General features: G+C 38.4%; 1 protein-coding gene across 2 annotated transcripts in view; it reads left to right on the top strand.

Annotated features, from left to right (window-relative positions):
- Positions 1-24,529, top strand: part of HOMER1 (homer scaffold protein 1) — an 88,572-nt gene that overhangs the window by 4,785 nt on the left and 59,258 nt on the right. For both annotated transcript variants that reach the window (XM_066569826.1, XM_066569825.1), the window contains exon 2: positions 19,755-19,911. Coding sequence is in view for 1 of the 2 variants with exons in the window: in XM_066569825.1 (XP_066425922.1) it covers positions 19,755-19,911 (157 nt within the window). In the remaining variant the exon portion in view is untranslated. The remainder of the gene's footprint in view (positions 1-19,754; positions 19,912-24,529) is intronic.

Here is a 24,529-nt window from a genome sequence, read left to right as displayed (position 1 = left end):
TTCTTTAACCTGTTTTCCTCCCACAAGACTTAATGGTAGCTTTCCCCAGACTTTGTTTTAGTAACACTTCTATCAGCTGTGCTCCACAGAACGCTTGAGGTAGTAGAGCGGAAGACGTAGCTTCTTGGTAATAGTTCAATGTTACTGCAATTCCTGACCATCTTGCTGTCTCAGCGGTAAAACGAGGTGCTTATTATGTGAGAGCAGTGGCAGCAAAGTAGTTTATGCTGTCTTCTGTAGCAGAATGGAGAGTATAACAACTTTACAGATGACAAAACTTGGTAATCTGTAAAGAATTAGTAATGTATAAATACCAAAACAGACTGCATGTAAGGCAGCCTGAAATTGTTAATAAACTACTTTTCAGAGAACAATATATGTAGACTTCTACCATGCTTAAATTATATTCTGTCACAGTCACTTTGAGTTCAAAACAAGCATAAGAAATCTGAACCAGGCCTGGTAAAACATAAATGAGTGGCCTGAGCATCAGGAGAGGATGATTGCTGATCTAGTGAAGGTGTTTGTAATGAATTAAGGTTGCAATTGATCTGTTTTGGTATTTCCATGCATTATCAAGAATTTATAGGCCAACCCTTTTGGAAAAATCCTACTTCTGCTGAAAATAAACATTTAAGTCCTTCTGATTCATTATGTTGGGATTATTTTTATTGTCACTATTATTCTCATTTTTATTTTCAGTATTTATTCTCATTATTTTTACTCTCAAGGCAAGTATCAGATGTGTGTGTGTGTTATGTGTGTTCTTGTGGTTTCTTTTTCCAAAACAGTGTTTGCTCTACCTCAGTTACCATTATTTTTGCAGGACTCAACTAGATGTTGAGCCAGTATCTAAGGAAGTACACAATCTTGGAGCCACAGAAATTGCAATGGCTTATAATTCTGTAACAAGTCAGCACTTCTAATCAGGGAAGGCAATGACATTTAACTAGAGCTGAGCAGAGTATTTCTTCCTGCTAGTTAGTAAAAGTTTTAAGTTGAATTTAGATATCACGTTTATGGGAATTTTTGTTGCAAAACACTTAATGTTTATGATTGTATCATAAAACTGTAATTTGATTAAAGGCTCTTAGCTAATCACTTTAATTCATTGCCTTTCAAATCTGTGTCTATGCACTAGTGTACTCCAGTGAAGAGCATTATCATATGATGTAACACTAATTTACTGGTAGGTTCTCATTAGTATAGGTGCCTTGGACATTGTTTTAGTTGAAGCTATGGTTTTCTAAGGTATTCCAAACCATATAAACAATGCAGATACTTCAGCCAGTCTAGAACCTACTTCTTCATCTCCTTTCGATTCTATAATTTGGAAGCTGTTGAGGCCTAAAATAATTACCAAGGACCAAGGTCTCTGCTAGTCCAGAGGTTAAAAGTTAAGAGGTGCTTAGCCAGGAAACCAGTGTGGTGTGTTCATACCCAGGCAGGCTGCGACTAGGCCTCAAATGGATATTGAATGAGTATATATATACACGTGGCTGTCTTTTACCAGTGCGCGCTTCCTATCTGAGACAGTTTTGCACTGGAGGAGACTCTCAGGCTTCCCCATGTGTGTGGTTATAGTGTTAGTAACAGTTAACTGTGACAGTGAACAAAGAAACTAAGTATTCTGTATTATTTAAAGTGGAAAAAAACCCCAGACTCCACCTCTTCTATTTTTTTTCTTCTTATTTAAAGATACCATGAAACATGTATTTAAATGCCCTATTTAAAAGCCCCACTTAGGGGAAAGCTTTCTGTAAAAAAAAAATTTTCAAAGAGCATGCTTTCTAGTTCAGGGTTTTGTGCTGTTCTTCCTGCAAGGCTTTTTCAGATATATTCAGTCTTAAGGTGTAATGGGTAATGAAAGCATTGCATTATGAAAAACCTTTTTCATAATCTGCTATATCCAGTTTTGATAGTAGACTTCTTTTACCATTCTGTTTCAAGTTTTTATATTTCCCAAGGCTCAGCCATGTGAGATCCCCAAAATTAGTATTGTGTTCAGGACAGAAATACTAGAGGAGAGAAGAGGCTAGAGGGAGCTGTGGGTTTATTCTACCTGGTCCTCGCACTATGCAGTGTTGAGCTCTGTTTTATCTACACAGAGTCCTGGTAGTGGCATTACTCCATTTGGTGAAGTAATGGAACTGTGTTTCAATATTATATTGATTTTCTGGAACTGCATCACAATCATGCTTCTGGCAACACACTGCACTCTGATACACTTTTTTGGTGGCAAGTAGTGATGAATCCCAGTCATCATTAAAAAATTTGTCCAGGAAAATACTGTTTAAACATGCAATAGATGATGTTGGATTGCCAGATACAAGCCTATATTGACATTTCCAGTAACCAGTCATGATTTCTGGTTTTTAAGTAATGATTATCAAGTTAGGTAAATTAAGCAGACTGCATTGCTCATTTTCTGTAATGAACAACCTGTCTCTCAGGTTGTTCTTCTTCCTCCACGTACATGCAGATGATTCACAGGCACTGTTTTGTTGATGTTTGTGGTTGTTCTCTTTGCAGACATCCTGATTATTTAATTTTCACAGATCTTGCCACCAAAAGGTGGGAACCACAGAAGGCAAGCACTGCTTCCTCCATTTGTCTACTACAGCACCAATGTTTGTGCAGTGAGCTATGTCAGTACTGTGACCTAGCTGACTGCAAATACAGGGGTGTGCACAAGGGAAGGGCGACTACAGGTGGGAGAGACCTACTTTTTACTACAGCGGTGTCTGTTTACTCTGGTGGGAAATGTTTAAAAAGGTCTTAATTCAGACCTACTCCTGTTGAACTTTGCTCCTCAGTTTTGAAACTCAGGTCTGGAAAGGTTTTTTGTGACTGTCCACTAGGTTGAATCTCAGCTTATTGAGAAATGGTATTATTTTTCCCCTTTGAATAGTGTATTTTGTAGTAAAACAAAACAACACCACAGCCAAACCCAAACAAAAAACTCACTAAACCCAAACAATAATAGGTTATATTGCTGGGTATAGAATTTGGGTTTTTAAAGTGCTTTTAAATTACTTATTGTGTAAATAGTATGCTGTATGGATCCATAGTTAATCTTGAATCTCTTCTTGTAATAGGACATATGATGAGATCTTCCCAGAGTTTTGAAAACGGAAGAATTTGCTTTAAATGGTCAACACTTTACAGTGAAATGTTGATGAAATAAATAATCTTTGACATGTATTCTCACAATTCTTAGGCCTACTTCTTAGCCTGTTCATTTCCAACAGACTGCTAGTCCTGGCTTGTCTGTACAAAATTCTGAAAGAATGTACTGTGTGATAGAGGAAAAAAGCCTGTTTTCTCCACTGTGACTTACTGTGGAGTACACAGCCATGGCAGGTATCTTACGTTACTTCTCATGCTAACAAAAATAAGCATATGCAATAATATGTGCTGTGTATATCTTGTCAAATGGCTGTATGCAGTAAATTGGGGTCCTAAGCACATATTCAGATAATTTGCTTTAACCCTCGCTTTTGCACTACTTGGGGGTTTTGCAGTGACTCTGTGTGACTAAAAGAGTTAACCTGCAATTAGACAGGAACACTTCTGTTGGATTTAACTTACTTTCAGCTTCTGGATACTGATTTCCAAGTGCTTTTTCAACGTTTGAGTGTAAGTCCCTTTTCTACATCTAGACATGTGGAGGAGCTGATTTTTACTAGGAAACAATTAGCAGTGCTTGGGAATAGATGGTGTCCTGCTGATTGGAGTCACAGGTACTCATGATTCTCAGAAGTACTGCAGAGCTCAGATAGTATGTCTGCCTACATATGATAGTAAAACTCAAAGGATCTTTGAGAAGTTTTCATAAAAAAAACATTGGTGCTGAAGTACATGATTAAGGAATGGTCCATTTTGGCTGAATTTTGTGAAAAGAGCCCTGAAAACTAGATTCCCTAAGATAATCTCATATGTGAATGTAAATGCTGCCCATGTCTCTTACAATGGATCTTAATAGGCCACTTAAGATCTGAAGTAGTTTTTACTGAGGCTTATGCATTTGGTGAGCTAAAATGTGACATAGAAATTAAAAACAACAACAACAAAGCTTCCTCTTTTGTCCACATTAATTACAGTTTTTAAAATCAGACTGCAAAAAAAGCTAGAGTAGTTCTATTACTGGGATGGAATGATGAGTATTATAGGGTCCTTTTCAATATGCCACTTCTATTGTAAGCAGAACTGGAGAATTAATATTATTCTGGGGTGAAGTTCTTAGACAAAGAAAGACAATCTGCATCTTCTATAATTGTTCTTATAAAGAACAATTTTACTTGGCATTAAAATATATTTAAAGAGTCCTTTTCTTCTCCTTAGAAACAACGGCAAATCCAACATTTAAAGAATACTGCTGGTCTTGAGTACTCAGAGATGGACATGGTCCTCCTCAAATCACTTGTGCTGTCAGCCTTTACAGATAGAATTCACATCTAAATCTTGCAAAGGTTACCTTCTGCTTCGCCATCATGTTTGTCTTTTTGTCTTTGTACTTCTGCCACTGGCTAATGTTTTTGTAAAACCCAAGAATTTGCTTATTCAGGAAACCCTAGATTATTTTTTCTTATATCTGTACTGTTTGTCTTCCTGAAGAACTGTTACTCTTTATTTGCTTGTAACATTGGAAAAAAATTTTGCAATTAACTATGGTATGAGTACTTCCTGCTCACGGCATTCTATTTAGTATATTAACCAGTCTGTTTGTAAACATAAAACCTGTTAAGGAGTGGGAAATAGCAGTTTCTGCTATATCGACCAGTATTTGATGCTTCAGTTAAGCCTCTTTTGGACATAACCATGGCAGCACCTAAGTGCTTCAGTTTGGGAAGACTATACCATGTTTAGCATACAGCTATAAAATGTTTTTAAATGCAGCCTTCTTTAAAACTGACTTTGCAATGCAAGCATTCTGTAAATAGCTAATGAACCTGCTAGGTCTTGGCCACTGTTTATTTAATGGATACAGAAACACTGGGGCTTGCTCTGATAAATTTAATATCTGTTCTGATATTTATGCACAGGCAGGGGTGAGGGAGGCTTTTCTAGTTCTTGTTTCACAGGTTTTGAAGGCATGGAACCCTACCAGTTCATTCAGGTACTATGTAAGGAAAATTGTTAATTAAAAAAAAATTCATGCTAAGATAACTAGCACTTAAAAACACTGGTTCTTGCTCATTGTTTAGATGCTTCTTAACTGTAGTAGCATGCATTTATTACTGAATATTTTTATTGAGCTGGTAAGTTTAGGCCTCTAAAGTAGGCAACTGGAGCCAAAACTTCTGCACCAACTGTATGATATCCTCTTTTTTTTTGCTCAGTTTGTCAAAATGGTAAGCAGTGTTCTGAGACCTAATTTTTTAAAAATTATTTTCATCTGAGTGAAGCCCTGACGCCCACCTGCTATCTTGGGGTTGGAGCTAAGGTCATCATAAGTGCCTTTCAGAAGCATAAGCTAAATTTTGAAGTGCTGTTTCCAAAGTGGTTGCTAATCTAATTCCAGTACAACACATAACACTTTGTCTTTACGAGCCTCCACCAGCACAATCAAAGGAAGTGCATGACCTGTCAGTGAGAAAATGTTTCTTTACATTATTTCAGTAGCAATACCTGTGGCTAGTGCTGATGTCGTTGTGTATTTCCAGAACTGTCATCTTCACAGAATCACAGAATGGGTAAAATAGGAAGGGCCTACAGTGGGTTATGTTGTCCAACCTCTCTGCTCAAGCAGTGTCATCCCAGAGCACACGGCACACGATTGTGTCCGGACAGCTCTTGAGTATCCCCAGTGAGGGAGACTCCACACCCTCTCTTGGCAATCTGTTCCAGTGCTCAGTTACTGCATAGTAAAGAAGTTCTTCCTCATGTCCAGGTGGAACTTCCTGTGCATCAGTGTCTGCCCATTGCCTCTTGTCAAATTGCTTGGCACCTCTGAGAAGATGGTCCACCACTGGTCCATTGTCTTTACCCTTCCTTCCAATACTTATATACACTGATGAGATGCCCTCTCAGTTGTTTCTTCTTGATGTTGAACAGCCCCAGCTCCCTCAGCCTTTCATCATAAGAAAGATGCTCCAGACCCTTCATCATCTCTGTGGCCTCTGCTGAACTCACCCCTGGAGCTCCATGTTTCTGTTGCCATGAAGAGATCAGAACTGGACACAGCACTCTAGGTGAGGCCTCACCAGGGCCGAGTACAAGGGCAGGATCACCTTCCATAACCCGTTCTTCCATTGCATGGTAATGCTCTTCCTAATGCCCCCCATTTTGGCTACCCAGACACGCTGCTGGCTCATGGACAGCTTGTTGTCCACTGGAACACCCAGGTCCTTCTCCACAGAGCTGGTCCCCAGTGGGTCAGGCCCAGCCTGTGCTGATGCCTGGGGTTGTTCCTCCCCAAGTGCTGGACCTTGCATTTGCCCTTGGTGAATTTCAGATTGTTCTTCTCTACCTGTCTTTCCATCCTGTCAAGGTCCTTCTGAACTGTTGCACAGAACTTGGAGGTGTCAGTCATTCCTCCCAGCATAGTATCATAACTGAATTTGCTGAGGAGAAATCTGCCCCCTTTTACAGGTCAAGGATGAACAAGTTAAACATTCAACCTTAGGGGGACACCACTAGGGACAGGCCTCCAACTTTGCCACTGATTTTGACCCCCTGAGATCTGCTATTCAGCCACTTCTCAATCAACCTCACTGTCTACTCATTCAGTCCACACTTCTTGAATTTGTGAATGAGGATGTGAGTGGTGATGTCAAAAGCCTTGCTCAAGTCAAGTAGACAGTATTGACTGCTCTCTCCTCATGAGTTGCTTATCAGTGGAATGAACAGCTTAGTCCAGGTTTGACTGTCCTTCTCTGCCTGTTGAGGTTCATCCCTATGGCATAGTACTTCATATAAGTGCTTCCTTGACTGATGCTTACTATGCAAACCTGTCTAACTTTTCCCTTGTCAGCCACTGTAGTGGACTATGCAGAGCACTCTTTGCTCCATGCTTGGTGTGTATTCATACTAGTATGTTTAAAAATGGATTTTGCCCCTTACCATTATTTTGCATCTCACTACAGAGGGAGGTTGCCTGACAGTGCAAAGCATATTGTTGGGAGAGACAGGATTTGGAGCCATCTTATGAATACCTTCAGTGATCCAGTGAGGAAGCTGCAGGAATGTCAGGAATGATATTTGGGTGTCTCAGAGTGTTTGGTGTAAGTGTGCTGTGAACAATCAGGGAAACAGACCTGGGATCCCCCATTACAGGTCAATATAGTTTCAACCACTGCATCCAAAATTCAATAGTGTTTACCTGGCTGTAAGTTATCAGAAGGGAGAAACTTGCTGGCATAATAATAATATGCTGAAAGTGAATTAGAGTCTTTATAGTTCCTGTAGTGCTTAATGGGTGATTCAAATTGATTTGTTATTTATGAATATAAAATTAATTTCTTTACCTTCCTAGGAGTCTTATTCAGTTCCTTGATACAAATAAAATATCCAGTTCTCATCTTTTGATGTGGAACAGTGATTAGTTTTTCCTTTGAAACTTAACATGCAGCGGTAGCACTCTGGTTGGGATTGCAAATTGTTTGAAAATAAGTCCTGGTGAAATGCATGTCTATTCAGCCCCTTCTTATGTCAGTTCTGATACTTCCACTGGTTCTGGTGGAAGCATGAGTTCAGCTTTGAGGTATCTGCAGTTAACATGTAGTAGTGCTAGTGGTTTGTTTCAGGGTGTTTATTTTTGAGGGTTAAGTGAAAAGCTCTTGAAACTGACTGTTAACTGATGAATTCTTAATGTCAAATATGTTTTTTGTGGGTTTAAACTGGAAATTAAAGGTGTGAGAAGTGCCAGGACCACTTAAAGAAAAAGCTTTTTCACATGGAGAAAGCATGTCAAAATGAATAATCTGGAGATGTGGAAAATGATGGAGTGGATGTGGTTGATTGGGTGAGAAGTAGTGAGGAGGCGTGATTGTTTCTGTAAGAAGGTCTACAGGGAAGCAAAATGGAAGTTTAGAGCCAATAAGGAGATGAATTAAAGCTATTAAAAAGCAAAGAGAAGTTGGTCAAGACTGTGGTGCCAAATGAGGAAACCTCATTTTAGTACAGACATATCTTTGAGACTAATACCAAATGTGGAGTAATAAACGAGGATATGTATTCCTTGGGTTTTCTGCTGTTAGCAAATTGCCAAGACATCTAATATTAATAATAACAAAATTATGACTAGTATTATTTTAGCATTGTCTCTCAAAGTCAAAGATGATTAGAAAAACAGCAGTTAGACTAATTTTTAAATAGTATCACTGGTTACCATATAATTGCCATTTATCTCAATGGAAACACATGATGACTTGATTCTATGATTTTGTATTTCTTCTATTATTTTCTAGGTTCCAGAATTCTCATCAGTCTATTGTCAAAAGCCCCAGCTTTGCCACTTTGCTCCATAGCTGTGAAATACAGCCATCAGAACAGAAATTCTTGTCTAGGCAATGATGAGACTTGATGGAGCATGCAAAATCACACTGAATGTCAAATCAGAAAATACTGTGTTTACATTGTTTATTGAACTCTGCTGTATTTTATGGAATCTAAGATGATGTAGGATTGCCACTGATATTATTTCAATGATTTACATAGCTTCATGTCCTAGTGCCATCCCTCTATTCTCACTTCCTTCATACTGTACTACCTATGGATGATGACACTTGTCAGTGCCGTTGAAGGATTTTATTACAGCCACTAAATTGATCTAACCAAACTTTAGAACAGAAGGTGTTGATTTACAGACAGTCTTATGCTTTCATGTCAGGACAAAGCGAGGAGTTTCAGTCTGTCAGTTTTCTGAATCTGCTGCTCTGGGTGGCATTTCTACCAGTGTTGTTGTATGACCCTTAAATCCCACTGACCACTATGATTAACATCAAAGAACATGCAAGGTGCTGTTTCTACCTATCTCTGCCTCAGAAAGAGCGCCTAAGTGGCCCCATGCAATTTGGCTTAATTCTTACCTTGTTTAGTCAGCATCAATTGGTCTAATTAGTTACTTTTGAGTGGCATAAACAGCCCTTATCACAAGCTGAAAATTGTTTTGCAAAAGAAACTACTGAATTTCAGATCTTCAAGAATCCATAAATTAATTCGAGGGTGTTTGTAAAATGTGAAAAGGAAAACATGCAGGTCATGAATTGCAGAGATTGAAAATTATGTCCCATCTGGAGCCTTCCTCCTCATTTTCCTCATCCATCTCCATGTCCCTGGAAAGGAGACTGCTGCTGTGCCCACTTGTAAAGCAGTACACGAACTCCTGCCTCACTAGCAGTGTCTCTGGATCCCAAAGCAACTTTGTGCTCTGGCTCCCTCTGCTTCTATTGTTTGGAGAGCTGTGCTTGTGCTCCTGGTCTAAGGGGCTTCTTTATTCCCCCCCCCCCCCCCCCCCCTTTAAATTGTAGCTCTTGTAATGGTTCTGAAGACTATAGATATTGTTCCTGAGGACCGAGGATCATGTATAGAAAATATCCATTTATTTAAACTCAAGAAAACTGGTGGTGCAGGAAGACAGTAAACTATAATTGTTGCATGACTTTGTAAATAAAGTACTCTGTTAAATAACAGTAGAAATTCAAGCGAAGCAGTTAAACTACTTAATATTCTCCCTTAAAATATTTACATGGGTTCTCTAAGAGTAGTGTGACTGTCAGAACTCCATTGCAGGGAGATTTTAGATAAAGATTGCAAAGGAAAAATTGTACAGAGAGTATCAAGGAACTAGGTTGTGGATTACTTTTGGGCCTTTCTAAACTTATTTTCCTAACAAGCATAAATAACGTTATTTCTTCCTCTCTGCTTTCTTCTCTTTTCTGCTTGTGTTGCAAGTGTGGCTAAGTTGGATTTCCTTGGTGTAGAATGGAGAGAAACAAATGTTTTTAGACTGTTCATTGCCTGCTTATTTCTTATTCCAGATGCAGCATAGCTTAGCTTACTGCATGTAAGGGCTGTTGTAGGAATGTTAATATCTAGACTTCTTTCAGAAACATCTCATTACACTGTTATTTCAGGATTCTTTGTTCATAGACTAGAACCTGACATTAAATTGGGGATTTTTTGTTTACTTCTGATAAATACTTTTAGTGACTAGATGTGGAAAATAGCCGTACATCTTAAAATTAATTGTCTAGTTCTAGAGAAAGAAGAAATCCTCTCTTGGATTCCTGACAGGAATTTTTGCACAGAGCAAAATTCAAGAAGAAATTATAGTTTTTTAGTGTCATGATTTCTTAGTATTTTCACTATAGATAAATTTATAATATGTTGTAAAATTCAACCTAACGTAGTTTAGCTGCTCTTAAGCCATTAAAAGCTAATGGTTAGTTCTATCCAATTTTGTAATTTAAACAAACTTAAGGTAAACATTTATTCAGAGATACCTTTGTCCACTTACTTGCACAATTGAGAGGAATAATCACTTAGGTACCTAGAAAAATTCTGAAGATACCTATACCTATATTCTTGGAATAAGTTACTAAACTGAAGTAAGAGCTTTAGGAAGATAAAGCAGAGTACTTGATAATATGCTTTTCGTTACCTCATTTGATTCCCAGAACTCTCCCTGGATTCCTGCTATGAAAATGAGCTTTTCAAGGTCGTGTGAAAGGACAAAAAAAGGAATACCTTAGAGAGATGGACCATCATTCAGCTGTGGGAGTAACTTTCACAGTCAGTGATAAATTATTGCTGTGAATGCAACACTTCAGCTGGTTGCCTACTTGCTGAACTTGAGCAGCATACAATAACAGCAGCATACAATAATATGGGGGCACTGGAGAACAGGCATTTAAAAGAAACCCAGAGAATTGCAGAAGTGAAAGCAAATCCAGTATTTTTTTTCCTTCTTTTTTTTTAAAAAATGAGTTTAACTTCCCTATACATAACCTACAGGTAGCTTTATTAATCTTTAGTGTAAAGAGCTCCATGTTCACTATCATTATACCAAAAATTTAAGAGTTTTGTTGGTATTTTTCTTTGTTGTACTATATAAGCCTTAATTTTAAGTAGCGGGCACTGATTTGTCCTCAACTTTGCAACTCTGCCACCTTCTATGCTGTTGATGTTACTAAATTTGTGAGACTGTAATGTCTGTGCTGTCCTATAGCTCAATGTAAATCTGTGCTGTGGAAAAAGCTCTTTACTCTTCTAAAGTTTTCTAAGATGCTTCATAAGTCCCTCACGAATTGTAAGCTCAGACAGAAGAGGAATGAGGTTAGGTAAACTTTCTCTTTTGTCTTCATGTTTATTCAGTAGCAAGAGCTATATTTCCCAGGATATGGTAATCCTAACTCTTGGGATTTTATGTGATGGCAACACACATTCATTTTAAATGCTGTCCGTGTTTGTCTTGTACTGCCTGTTTGTATGAAACTCTCCTACCTCTTTTCTTTCCCTTCCTTCTCTGGAAGGTACTGTGTGTGGGCTTCCTGAGCATTTGGTTGAGATTGGTACATACAGAGTCATCCATTTGTTCCCCGAACAGACTGTTTTATAGGATTGCATACCTGTGAATTGTAGAATTGTTGAGGTTGGAAAAGACCTGTAAGATCACCAAGTCCAACAATCAGCCTAGAACCTGCCCTATGGTCACCACCAGAACATGTCCTCAAGTGCCATATCCACTTCCAGGAATGATGACTCCACCACTTCCCTGGGCACCCTGCTTAATAACCCTTACCATAAATAATTTTTTTCTTAATACATACTCTAAACCTCCCCTGGTGCAAATTGAGGCTATTTCCTCTCATCCCATCACTTTTTACCTAAGAGAAGAGACTGACCCCCACCTGGCTACAACCTCCTTTGAGATAGTGGTAGACAGTGACAAGGTCTCCCCTCAGTCTCTTTTTTTCTTCAGGCTATATCCCCCCAGCTGCCTCAGCTGCTCCTCATATGACTTCTGCTCCAGTCCCTTCACCAGCTCTGTTACCCTTCTGAAGATGCCATCCACCTTAGTGGATGTGCCAAAATGATTTCAGAAATATTTGCAGTTATGTGCTTTCCTGACTTGTCTGCTGTGTAATATAGAACTTCTATTAATTGATGCAATAATCCAAGTGAACAGTTCTTCTGCTAATGGAAGTCCGTAGTTGCTGACTTTAAGTAGAGTTCTGTCTGCTCATAGGCATCAAATTTAATGTGGTTTGTATAAAACTATGTTCTTTGCATTTAGCTGTATACATACATATTTTGTATATACTTCTTAGCCCACAGTAAAATGTTGCAAGGTTGTTGTTTACATTTTTTAATGGTTTTTTTTTCCCTTTTCAAAAGTGTGGGGTGTTAGGGTATGCAAATAGAGTGCAACTTTTCCCTCTGTTGTCCAAATAGCTTACAGATTTTCACTAGTCTTTATAGAGGCACTAACATTTCAAAGATAATAGATTTCTGCTAATCACTAAATTATTTTCTACTGACTTCCTTTACCTTATTTCTCTTTAAGTACTGTGCAATATTCTACTTCAAGCTGAAACAAATTGGTTAAAACTTCAGGTCCTTGCAAACGTAATAGACAGTATATAATTATTTTTCTGGCTAAGGTAAATGTATTTTTTACTTAACCTAACAGGTTTAGTGAAAGTCTCTAGAAAATTTTGCTCCCTTCAAATCCTGAAAAATGGCAATTATTTCTTGTGATGCTGTGCTAACTCCTAAGTGCTTAAAAATCTACTACTAAAAGCTGATTCTTAAATGGAAATAAAACAGCTTAGAAAGTGCTTGAAGGCACTGCCTGTGCAGTGTTACATAGCTACAGAGCACAGTCTGTAAAGCTTATAGTTTGAACTTTATACGTAAATAGGCAGTTTCACATATTAACTGGTAACTATATAGAAAACAAGCTTTTTTGTAGCAACTTTGTAAACATTTGCTTACTTCAAATAAACCAAAACATAACAGCAAGAACAGGTCTAAGAATGTAGGTGTAAAACTAGATAAACCATTGGTGGGGTGGGAGAGATTTTGATTTGGTTACATGATTGTAACTTCCACTTTTTTACTATCTCAAAGCTTGTTTTGAGATATGAAAGTTGTTATTGTATATATACATCGTACCTGAAAGTTGTGCGTAAGACAGAAAGAAAAATCTGAAGTCATAGTCATTACACAAGTGCACTGAATGTGTTTGTTCAACTTCATAATTTTATCTTCAATATGGTATTGTCAGTTATTTCCCATCCAGAAAAGGATTACATTTCAGAACAGTTTCCATACATTGGAAGCCAATGTTGTGCAATACTTTTCCCCAAATGTATACAATTTTTATCAGATCTCGGAGCATTTTTATGAACATGGAAAATTCTGTGGTTTTCTGTTGCTTTGAACTGTTTAGTTGTTGACTTATACTCCTTAAGCAACACTGACTGTGTTTGGATGCTGTAGTTTATTAAGTGGCTTTGACTATAGCTGCACTTTTAATCACTCTCCTCATTTCTTTTCAGGAATCTCTTCTCAAGCTGCTTAGAGTAACAAAAGCTTGCTACAGCTTCAGAAACAAGCTAGGGGAGAATAGCTAGCAGGACACTGGGAAAAAGCTCTGGGATTAGTATGCTGACATTTGGAAAAAGCAAAAAGGTCTTTGTCCTCTCCTAAATCAGCAAATGCCTGAAATACCATGTGCAGTGTTCATGTTGTCTGACCTGGGGAGAAGTTTCCTTGGATGACAGCTATTAGAGAGGCTTGGAATTCAGTGTATGCAAAATGACCACCTGCAAAACATGCCTACTGTGGGGGTTTGCAGTCCTCAACTGCCAGAGACAGTGCTGAGCATGCCGTCTGTCATGTGGCAGGGTCTGCTGTGTCCAGGGCTCTAATGGCATGAGAACAGTACACTTTCTGTCCAGTCTCCACCACTCCAGTCAGCTTGGAGTGTGGCTGCACTCCCATTTTGAGCACAGGGATATTGTCCTGTTTTTGCCTGCATGTGGCATTATCTTCCTCTGAAACTCTTTTTATGAATCCTGATGGATGAAATCTTGCACTTTTTGCAACAAGAAAAAATTACCAAGGCACATTTTGTTTGACTTATTTTGAAAGCAGTCTTGTATGTGGATTCCATGTGCATCAAAGCCAGGAAGTCTGGAGAATGCACTGGAGTTTGTGGAGAAATAGACATGGACATGAATCTCATGGAATTTTCACTATCAGAACTGAGCTGAGTAAGAACACCGCATCACACAGGTTTATTCATTACCTTTTTGTCTTACTGTTTGGGGAAAATAACTCTGCTGAGAAATTTAAAACTTCCAGGTAGCAGGCATTGCTGATGGTAGTTCCTTTTTTTAAAAAACTCAGGTCCCCATAAGCCACAGTCACTCAGTGTTTCCCTATTTTGGTGTCTGCTGTCTGCTTCTGCCTGGGCAGCTCTTCACTCCAGCTCTTGCTTAAGAGTCATCGCCCGTGTCTCTTTTGTCTTCATCTGCACTCCTGGCCTGGTCTTGTGTCCATACAGGGAAGTTCATTACCTCATCCTACGTAGTCCAGCAACTTCTCTGCCAAAGCACTGTCAATTTAGCCCAGTATGGAGGAGGAAGGGAGGGTTGTATCTAATTTTTAATATGTTTTTTAGCATCATTAACACTCCATAAGAGGAGGCAAGTAGGACCTCAAGTAATGTTGTAGAGGTTTCAGTGGCCTTATTGTTTTGAGAGTAGGTAAGATAATGGAATCCCAATCTTGAGTAATTATAGGTTTTATAGCATTCAAGGTAATTTTAGAATCATGGTAAGCAATAGTGTGAGGGAAGAAATAAGCAAAAAGAGGTCTTCACCACTAGTGCTGTAGAAGTACCAGATGTTAAAGAATAGATTTTTTTCTTAAAAATGAAGCGTATATTAATTATGAGTTAGCAAGGAAAGTAGTTTCTAACCTTCTATACCAACTTAAGCTTCTTTTATGCAATCTTTGATTAGTGTAACACTTCCTATATTGAGCAGTCTGCATTTTTTTTGTAAAGACTGTGTAAAGATGTCAAAAGGGAAGGAGTGGTTGGAAACTATTCATTCAACTGTTAGTAAACAGGTGTATCACCTAAGTTTAGCTTAGGATTGATCAACAAATATCAATGAATAAATTTCTGTATTGATTATGGAAAAGCCTGTTATGATTCTGCCTGCTAAAGTGATACTTATTATGCTTTCTTCCTCATCACATTGCTCCTTGGGTCCAGGAGGATTTGGCACTTATTTCTTGTTAGTCTTTGTCTCACCACCCTAATGTTGCAGCCTAAGGCAATTAAGAACATCAGGATATGAGCCTTAATGTTTTTACCATGCTTGAGCGGACATTTCTAATAGTCAAACTGTGTTACTATAGCATTCTTGTTAGTTTTTTTCTTTTTGTTCGGCATCAGTATATTTCTGGAAAAATGAATTACTTTGCTTTGTAATTAGTGTGGAGTTCTCCTCTTAGTTCCTATTAATGTCTTTAATGAGTACCGAATACCTTCTGATAACAAAAGAAAAAGAAGAGAAAGCTGAAAGGGGAAGAGAAGAGAGGGAAGAGTAAGAAGTTGGTAGGGTGGTTTGGTTTTTTTACAGGATAGATTTTTCTTCTTTAAAGATGTTCTTCCTTTCTCAACTTCATATGGAGGGGATGGTGCTATGCAGGGCAACAGTTGGACTCAATGATCCTTGAGGATCCCTTCCAACTCAGCTTATTCTGTGATCCTGTGAAAAATAGACAACTTTTTTTTTATATATAGAAATATATATTATAATTTTAAAAAACCCATATTAATTGTTTGACCACCTAGGAAGGCAAAGAGGAAGCTATCTTCCTATCTGATATTCCTAAAATTAATATTATTTCAGCTGAATTGATTGAAACTTCCAGACTGGGAGGGCATCATGTCCTTATGTGGATAATGGAAGAGCAGAACTTCTATGTGAAGATGTATTGGCCACAGTTACAAATATTTTTATATGTTTTATACATTATGTATTGCATATTCACAGGTGTTTTAGGAAATCTAAAATTTAAGTAGCTCTATATAATACGTTGCTACAGAAAAGTGCAGGTGATGTAATTGTATAGCAGCTTTGAAGGACTTCAGTGGTGCATCAGTGACTGGTTCTATAACACAATTAATCCTGTAGATGTATAGTGCATAACTTCCATTGGCTTGCAGAAATAATCTTTATAAATGTTCATTGTCAAGTGTCAAAACAATGGTCTAATTCTAGAGTCATCTGAAATTTAGTGTCTTTGTCAGAAAAAAATCCTAATTACTTTAGTAATCTGGCAAAATCATGATTTATCCAACTCATTTAACAAAGGGTGCTATGCTTTTTCCACAGAGCAAAGACAGCTTGCCATTCAGTAAAGCTGTACTTTAAGCATGGAAAGAAAAGACTGTAACTCTGGTTTTATCAGAAGTGATTGAAGAAGTGTAGGTTAGCTTGATTTTTACTGTTCCATACCTAACTATACCATCTATGCCAGACCTACACTCTGCCCTGCAAAGTGCTCTGCTTTGTCTTGAGCATCACTGCTGAGCAATCAACAGGAACATGCAGGCCACCTCATTAAACAAATTGAGGATATTTTGGTGGAGCTATGGAAGATTTTTATGATGACAGTGCTGGAGAGCGGCATCCCAAGGCTGAACAGTTGACTTTCACTGACACTCACTTCAGCCATATAGTACTCACCTACCTTTTGCATATTAAAATCCTAACCTGTGGTGTGTTGAAAGTCCCAGTTGTGTGATATACTGTACTGGGAGTGAACTGAGCATCAGTGCTGGTCAAATGCATATTCATTAACCACACATCATGTTCATTAACCACATACATCTACGTCCTGGATTCAGTTCTTCTTTGATCTTTCATTAACATGGTCAGAACCTTTATAGTTTCCTTTCAATGTCAATATTCATCAAAACAATTGGCAGGCTTCTAAGATTGTTTCCTATTCTTTAATTTTCCAGGGTTAAAGAGCTAGTGCATTATGTTAATATGTGTCCCTTGATATTGGCATATGCTTAACTGGGAGGTAAAATATAAAATAGATCTAATATTGAAGACAACTGAAGTTTAAGTATGATTGAAGAAGTAATTTTAGATATTCAAGAGAGCAAAAAGAATTAGTTTGTTCTGTTAAACAAAAAGCCTATGAATGCCAGTCACCTTTGCATAACATTTTTGTGCAAGAGATTTGGATCAGGGAAACAGCTATGCAACCTCCTATAGTGGTTGATTTACGAGGAAATCAACCTTGGTCATTTACAAGGAAAAGATGAATTGGAGCTGAGGGTACATTTCTGTGGAGAACTAGCATGTGCACTGATCCCATTGGCCTCCCTTCCTTCTTCATCTTCCACTGAAATTCTGTTTTGCTGTCTCTGATCTATTCTGCATACTTTTGTCATTTCATCCAACACCCAACATAGGAGAACACCATGTCTGTCATCTAGTGAACTTCAAGGAATCTTGACTCCCAGCTGAGTAATGCAATTCTACTACTGAAAGCTGCTCTTCCTGCTGAGCAATAGAGATATTTCATTGAGTTCACATGTACCCCTCTGTAGTGAGGTCAAATTAAACTCTTTTGACTACAAGTGCCTAAAATTCTGTGGGAATTTATCTTGGGGAAAAAAAGTATTAAAAACATACCTCTGAAAATCAAATGAGGGCAGGTCGAAGGGGATGTTCTTTCATGCCCTGAAATTGAGAGTCAAAATACCTAAAAAGTTAAATTCAACCTAAAGTCCTGGTACTTAGTATCTTTGGAATTTGATGGCAGCATTCCTTAAAAAATATAGCAATCAGTTTGTCATTAAAATGTAGCTAAACTTAAACTGACAACTACAGTATCATAGAATAGTTTGAATTGGAAGGGACATTAAAGATAACCAATTCCAACCTGCCTGCATGGGCAGGGACATCTTCCACTAGATCAGGTTGCTCAGTGCCCAATCCAGCCTGGCCCTGAACACTTCCAGGGATGGAACAGCCACATCTTCTCTGGAAAACCTGTTCCAGTGTCTCACCAGCCTCATGGTAGAGAATTTCCTCCTAATGTCTTATCTAAACTTGCCCTCTTTCAGTCTGAAGCCATCACCCCTTGTCCTCTCACTGCATGCCCTGGTAAAAAAAGTCCCTCTACCGCCGCTCTTGTAGCCCCACAATAGGTACTGAGAGATTGCTGTAAGGTCCCCCAAAGTCTCCTCCAGGCTGAACAACTCCAACTTTTTCAGCCTTCCTGGATAAGAGAGGTTTCTATCTCTCTAAGCATCTTTGTGACCTCTGGACTCCCTCCAGCAGGTCCCTGTCCTTCCTGTGCTGGCAGCCCAGAGCTGATGCAGCCCTGCAGGTGGGGTCTCAGCATAGCAGAGCAGAGGGGCATAATCCCCTCCCTGGCCCTGCTGCCCACCCTGCTCTGGATGCAGCCCAGGACACGTGTGGCTCTCTGGGCTGGGAGTGCCCATGGCTGGGTCATGTCCAGCCTCTCAGCCACCAGCACCCCCAAGCCCTTCTGGGCATCCATCCCCAGCCTGTGCTGGTACCAGGGCTGCTCTGACCCAGGTGCAGCAACTTGCACATGACCTTGTTAAACCTCATGAGATTCCCATGGGTCCTCTCCGAGAGCTTGTCCAGGTTTCTCTGGATGGCATGCCGTCCCTCAGGTGCATCAGCTGTGCCACTCAGCTTGGGGTCAGGTGTAAACTTGTGGAGGGTGCAATTGGTTCCATTCTCTGTCATTGAACATATCAAAACTGATGTCCATTGGGACTCTGAGCCATTAGTCACTGCCCTCTAGATGTGACAGCCCAACCAGTTCCCTATCCACCGAACTGTCCATTCATTGAATCCACCTCTTCCAATGCAGAGAGAAGTATGTTGTAGGGCATGTGTCAAAGGCTTTACATAAGTGCAGATAACTGACATCCATAGCCCTCCTCTTCTCTACTGATACAGTCACTGTTTTGTAGAAGGCCATCTTATCGCCATCTTCGTGATATTAAAATGTATTTAGATTTCTGTGCAAATGCAATGTTGTGCGTCCTGGTAGTGGTCATGGGGAAAAATGCTGTAAATTCTAAATTATAATAAGGGGGTTTTTGCCTCATTAATTTTATTTGCTAAGTAAATTTAATACAATTTAAAAAGTATTTCATACATTATTTAATGTTAGTAAATACCTTTACACCTTCAGGCATAAATCTCCAAAGAATGAGGGATTCACAACACATGTTCCTGGCCTTAATTAATGTTAGTTTTAGAGTAATTGCATTGGATCAACCAGTTCAGATCCATATTGTGGTATAAAATTGATGAGAATAATCAGAGTATTAGAAGATTTTGGAGAAGAAGTGGACTTGAAGTTATGCACATTCTGCAGTGTGCAGTGTAATGAGAGAAGTTACACATGCATTAATGCCATTTAGTTTTGAGGGACAGGTGGGCAGTAAAGAGCTGGGGAGATGATGGGATGGTGCTGAATCTGTGTTAGAGATGTCTGTGTTTGTCTGACTCCACAACTGAATGTTGATTTTTGCCTTAGAAGACTTGAGTTTTGCTTGCAAATATATATAAACAAACTTACCTGCAGTATGCAGTAGCACATACAGATGTCATCAGGCAAGGTTTATTGTGCAGAGTAACTTGTGTACATCCAAATGTAAAGAGCTTGTGTGCAATGATAGTATGTGCAGATTAAATTCACTTCTTCTCTCTCTCCTTCAGGGAACAACCCATCTTCAGCACCCGAGCTCATGTCTTCCAGATTGACCCAAACACTAAGAAGAACTGGGTTCCCACCAGCAAGCATGCTGTTACTGTGTCCTACTTCTATGACAGCACAAGAAATGTCTACAGGATAATCAGTTTGGATGGCTCAAAGGTAAATTATATTTCAGAAAACCTAGTTGTCTGAAGCATTTTTGCTGCAACTTTCTAGTTTGATGTTCTTCATGTTCCTTCCCAGATGTTTGTATCATTATCTGACCAACAGATTACAGACATTTTAAAATGGTAACATTGCCTCATCATGTGTTTTAAGTGTTTATTTGTAAATTCTATTTTCCATGTAGTTGTGTTGACTTCAATAACTATTGCTGAATTGAAGTAGTGACCTGTGCCTTGGATAATGCTATGAGACGGATAAAAAGACAAAAAATTGTACAAAAAGTATTCATAGGGTTACAATAACTTGTTTTCATTTCTGTACTCAGTCATTTATCAATGTAATTAGCTTCAGCTTTATGAAGGACATCTGTTCAGTGGCCATAATCACTTAGTAAATCCTTTGTTATATAATCTTCCGATTTTTGCTGTAGAGAATGCAAGGATTGCCTCCTAATAAAGCCTACCTAATAAATGGTAAGCTTTTATCTAGACTCAGTTGGTTTGGTTTTAGCAGGAGATTTTTGTGGGTGGTTTTTTTGGTTAGGTTTGGTTTGGGTTTTTTCTCTATTTTAACTAGAAAGGATATTACACTGAGCTGCTCCTCTTGTAAAACGTGTCTAAGAAATTAATTTGATGTGCAGAAAATCCTTGACTGTTTCTACCCACATAACTATAATAACAGTAACTTTACAAGCAGTGTAGCAGAAAACTCTACACTTAGGGCATTAAAGATATACAGTCTGTAATCAAAAGTTGTGATCCTTTCCAGAGACTTTCATTTGAAGCTTTTGGAAATGCATCAGTTCACAATGATTGGAAATGAAGTACTCTGTTAAAAGCATGGCAATATTCACAGAGATTTTATGCCTACTTATTGAAAGCTGAAAATTATTACTCTGCATTTTTTAAAATATACAGAATATTGCTATTTTAAATGTAAAAGGAGATTTTTCTATCAGAAAAAGTATATAGAAATTGATCTCATAGTCAAAAATCTCTGCTTGAAGTGGCTGAGACTGGCATCAGAGCCTGCGAGATTTTTTTCAGTTTTAAGTCTTTGGTTTTTTTCTTCTCAGCCTTCCTTCAAAAGATTCAATTAGTTCTGTCAAATAATTAAAATAACTTTTGAGTCAGTATTAATGAATAAAGACACTGGGATTGGAACTAGATGATGTATGAAATCAAGAGTAGTTGATTTAGTGCTTTAACTGATCTGGAGAATATACAAAATCCTTATTCTGCCATCCACTGGGGTTCCTCTGCCTTCATCCTAATGCTGCAACTCCTGCTGAATGCCGGCTGAATTAAATTGTTGAGTAGTTGTTCACCTATTTAGTTGTTCTTTTGTCTACTGCAGCATTCTCTCTACATCCAGTACTAATGGCAAGGTACATTGATAATTCAGTTCATCACTTTTATTTACTCTGTGAGTGCTGCTATCCTAATAATGTTTTCATCCAAGTCTTAGGTGAAGATCTAGAATCCCAGTCATGGTAAGAGAGTCCATTCTTTCAGGCATTTACCATGTTGCTCTGAAACATACACAGGTGAATAGTGGAGGGACACATGGAAGAATTTTAAGTGGGTTTCCAGCATAATTCCCAGACAGTTAGTTTATTTTTACTTAAAACCCCATCCTTTTTTTTTTAGCATGTCTGTTTATATACAATATTGTATGTGCAAAGAGTTAAATGTAAATATAAAGCATTTTTAAGTTTGAGTGCACCAGAGAGAGTCTTTGCTGTATGGTATATAGCTGGGTGTCAGTAACACCGCTGATAATGCACATGTTGCCAGTGGCCAAAACCACTTGTCAAACCCTACTGGTTTTGAAGCTGTCACACTCCTCCCTCAGTGGGAACAGATCCAGCCAGGTTTTATTGCACACCTGGGTGCTGGTGGGGTTTACAGCATCCTTTGGGTTTTTAGGGCGAAGAGAATGATGTGCTCAGTTCTCAGGCACTGAGCAGTAAGTCAGTGAGTAAAGGCAGCTCACATGTATATTTCTGCAGTAGGAATGCTGGAGAGAAGTATACTAGAGATTTGAGAGGTAATCCTATTTCTGTCCCACACCCTTCTCTCTCTAGGTTGGTGCATTTCAGAAGTATTCCTGGATGTAATTTAAGTTCTCTACTGATTATCTAAGAGTCATTAAATCTTTCTTCTTGAAAACAATAGGACATTTAAAAACATGATCTTCACTCCCCTATTGTGCATTGCAGTTTCCAACCTGAATTTGCTTATGGGGTCTTTGGTTAATTTTGAAAGAGGGGTTTTTTTTTCCTTATTTGAGCTTGATTTAGCCAAGACAGTTCCTACAGACACAACTTCTGCTTACTTTTAATGCATTTTGTGTAATATTTTCCAAAGCTACAGTCTCCTCTTGAAATATCTTGCACGAGATATCATGTATGTCCCTCTATCTTGACTACAAAAAGTATTCTAGGACCATAAGGTGTTCAGTGTCCAAGCTATATATTTTATAGTCATGCACAATATTTGGAGACCTGTTGCCCATTACCAAGAAAACTTGATGCAAGTAATCTGATTGAACTTGAATCTGGTTCCTCTGACCTCTTGAGTAAATATCTTTCATGTGACTTTTTTCTCCTACCAGTCCCAGAATCAAAAGAAAGCCTGAAAAATAAGATTTCTTATGTAGTATGGCGTGACAACGTTGAGCAGTTGTTGCTAAGGCTCTCAGTTCTTATTAATTATATACTCATTTCAGAGTTCCTTGGAAAAATGTATTATAGTACTTCTTTCTCTTGGGTGATTGAACAAAGCTTCCTTTGTTTCTCCAGTACAGGCAGATGTCAGGATTATTCTGAGTCCCACTGTCTTTTGCATTTTGTCTCTTGCCATCTCTGAGAAAAGGAACAGACCAAGTATAGTGTGGGTCTTGCTTTACTAGTTAACTCTCTGATAATTTTTTTCTCACCTACAAAGCAGGGAAATAAACTTAAATTTCATATTAATCTAGAACCTGAGAAGACTCTGGAAAAGAGTGGTTTCCCAGTCTGCAGGTCCCATGAACCTTGCATATATTATTACTCAGTCAAGTCTCCCAGCAGTGTTACTGCCAATGATCTTGTTATTTTAATCACCATCTCACTTTAAAATGACAAATTTTTAAATGCTCAATAAACGTTTAAAGTAAGACCTGTACACACAATCACTGTTCAGTGATTTTCCTTTGAAGAAGTTAGAAAGTTCTGTATCTTAAATTATTATTGCCATTAGTTTAAGCACAAGATAAAATTGTATTTGACCACCTCTATATATCTTGCAGCCATCGGGTTTGCAGCTCATAAAATGAACAGCTCAGACACATGCCCTATTTTCTCATTGCTAAAGTAATATGAAAGGGAAACATGAAAGCTATTTTATAATTCCAAAAAAGCCTGAAGATAACTAAATCAGTTTTCTTCAAAACTAAATGTCTTCCTGTCAGATTGACTCTGTTCTGTTTTTAAGATCTTCTTGTTCATTTATGGAAACAACATTCTTAAAAGTTGATGAAATATTTGACACTTGTTATACGGATAACTATGCAGTGAAATCTGGATTGGAGGAGAGCAGTTAAAGCAGTACCCATTTGAATGGACAAGACAGGCTTAATTATAAATTTTGATTTAAAAAATAAATGGTTTTTTAAGCTAAATATACAAAGTCCTGGTATCTAGTTTTTTTCCAGAGGTAGCTGACACTGGAATGTATTTGTAGGGTGCTCTAGCATTACACTTTTAAAAGCATAGTTTTGGATGTGAGAAACCTAGCATACCAAGGCTTTTAATTTAGAGAAGATGGAAAACCCTGATTTCCTTTTTTTTTTTTTTTTTTAAATCACTGGCATCTGAATGTAGTCTTCCCAGTCTTCGGGCTAGTGGTATCTACTGACATGAAGCCTCTTTACTTTTCTTTCTTGGAAGATAAAGGAAGGAATCACAGCCAACTCTCTCTCAACACAATTATTTTTGAAGCTTTCTTCCTGCCTTTCTCTCTTGGAAGAAAGCAATTTGACAGTCAATGTAACCCAGCCTAAATGCAGACTGCTGTCAAAAAAGCTGTCCCATTCTGGACCAGGCACCCTGTTCAGGTTCTCCATGGTGGAACCTGTCATGTGGTCAGCAGAAGCATTTCTCCATTTTGACTGGGTTAAGCTGCAGCCAGCTATACTGCTGTCACTGCAGGAAATGGCAGCTGTGGAGGCTTTAAACCTGTGTTTTGCTTGGAGGTCTTAGCTCTCTGGCATTGGAGTCCTCTTCTGAATTGAGGAAGTTATGTCCATGACATAATACTCACTCTCTAAAATATGTGATGTAAGTTTCAATTAATCAAGCAATGGATGGGCCTGGGCTTAAGCAGACTAGACAACATAGCTAGAGCTTGATTTGGGGGGAAGAATCTGTCCTGCACAGTCCCTAGGATATTTAATTTCAAGGATAGTACTGTTGACAACTTCCACAGGAAGTGAGATTGAGCATTATATGAGATTGCACAGCTCTGTTCTGGGCTTCCACCTGGTTATTTCAAATGTGGGCTTCCAACCACTAATAGTGAAAAAGAAGATAAGCATACAAGTAAAAAAGAGTTCCAGAGCACCTCTTTTC

The sequence above is a fragment of the Molothrus aeneus genome, chromosome Z (assembly GCF_037042795.1).
Source record: "Molothrus aeneus isolate 106 chromosome Z, BPBGC_Maene_1.0, whole genome shotgun sequence".
NCBI classification, from domain to species: domain Eukaryota; kingdom Metazoa; phylum Chordata; class Aves; order Passeriformes; family Icteridae; genus Molothrus; species Molothrus aeneus.
This window is presented reverse-complemented; position numbering and strand designations above follow the sequence as displayed.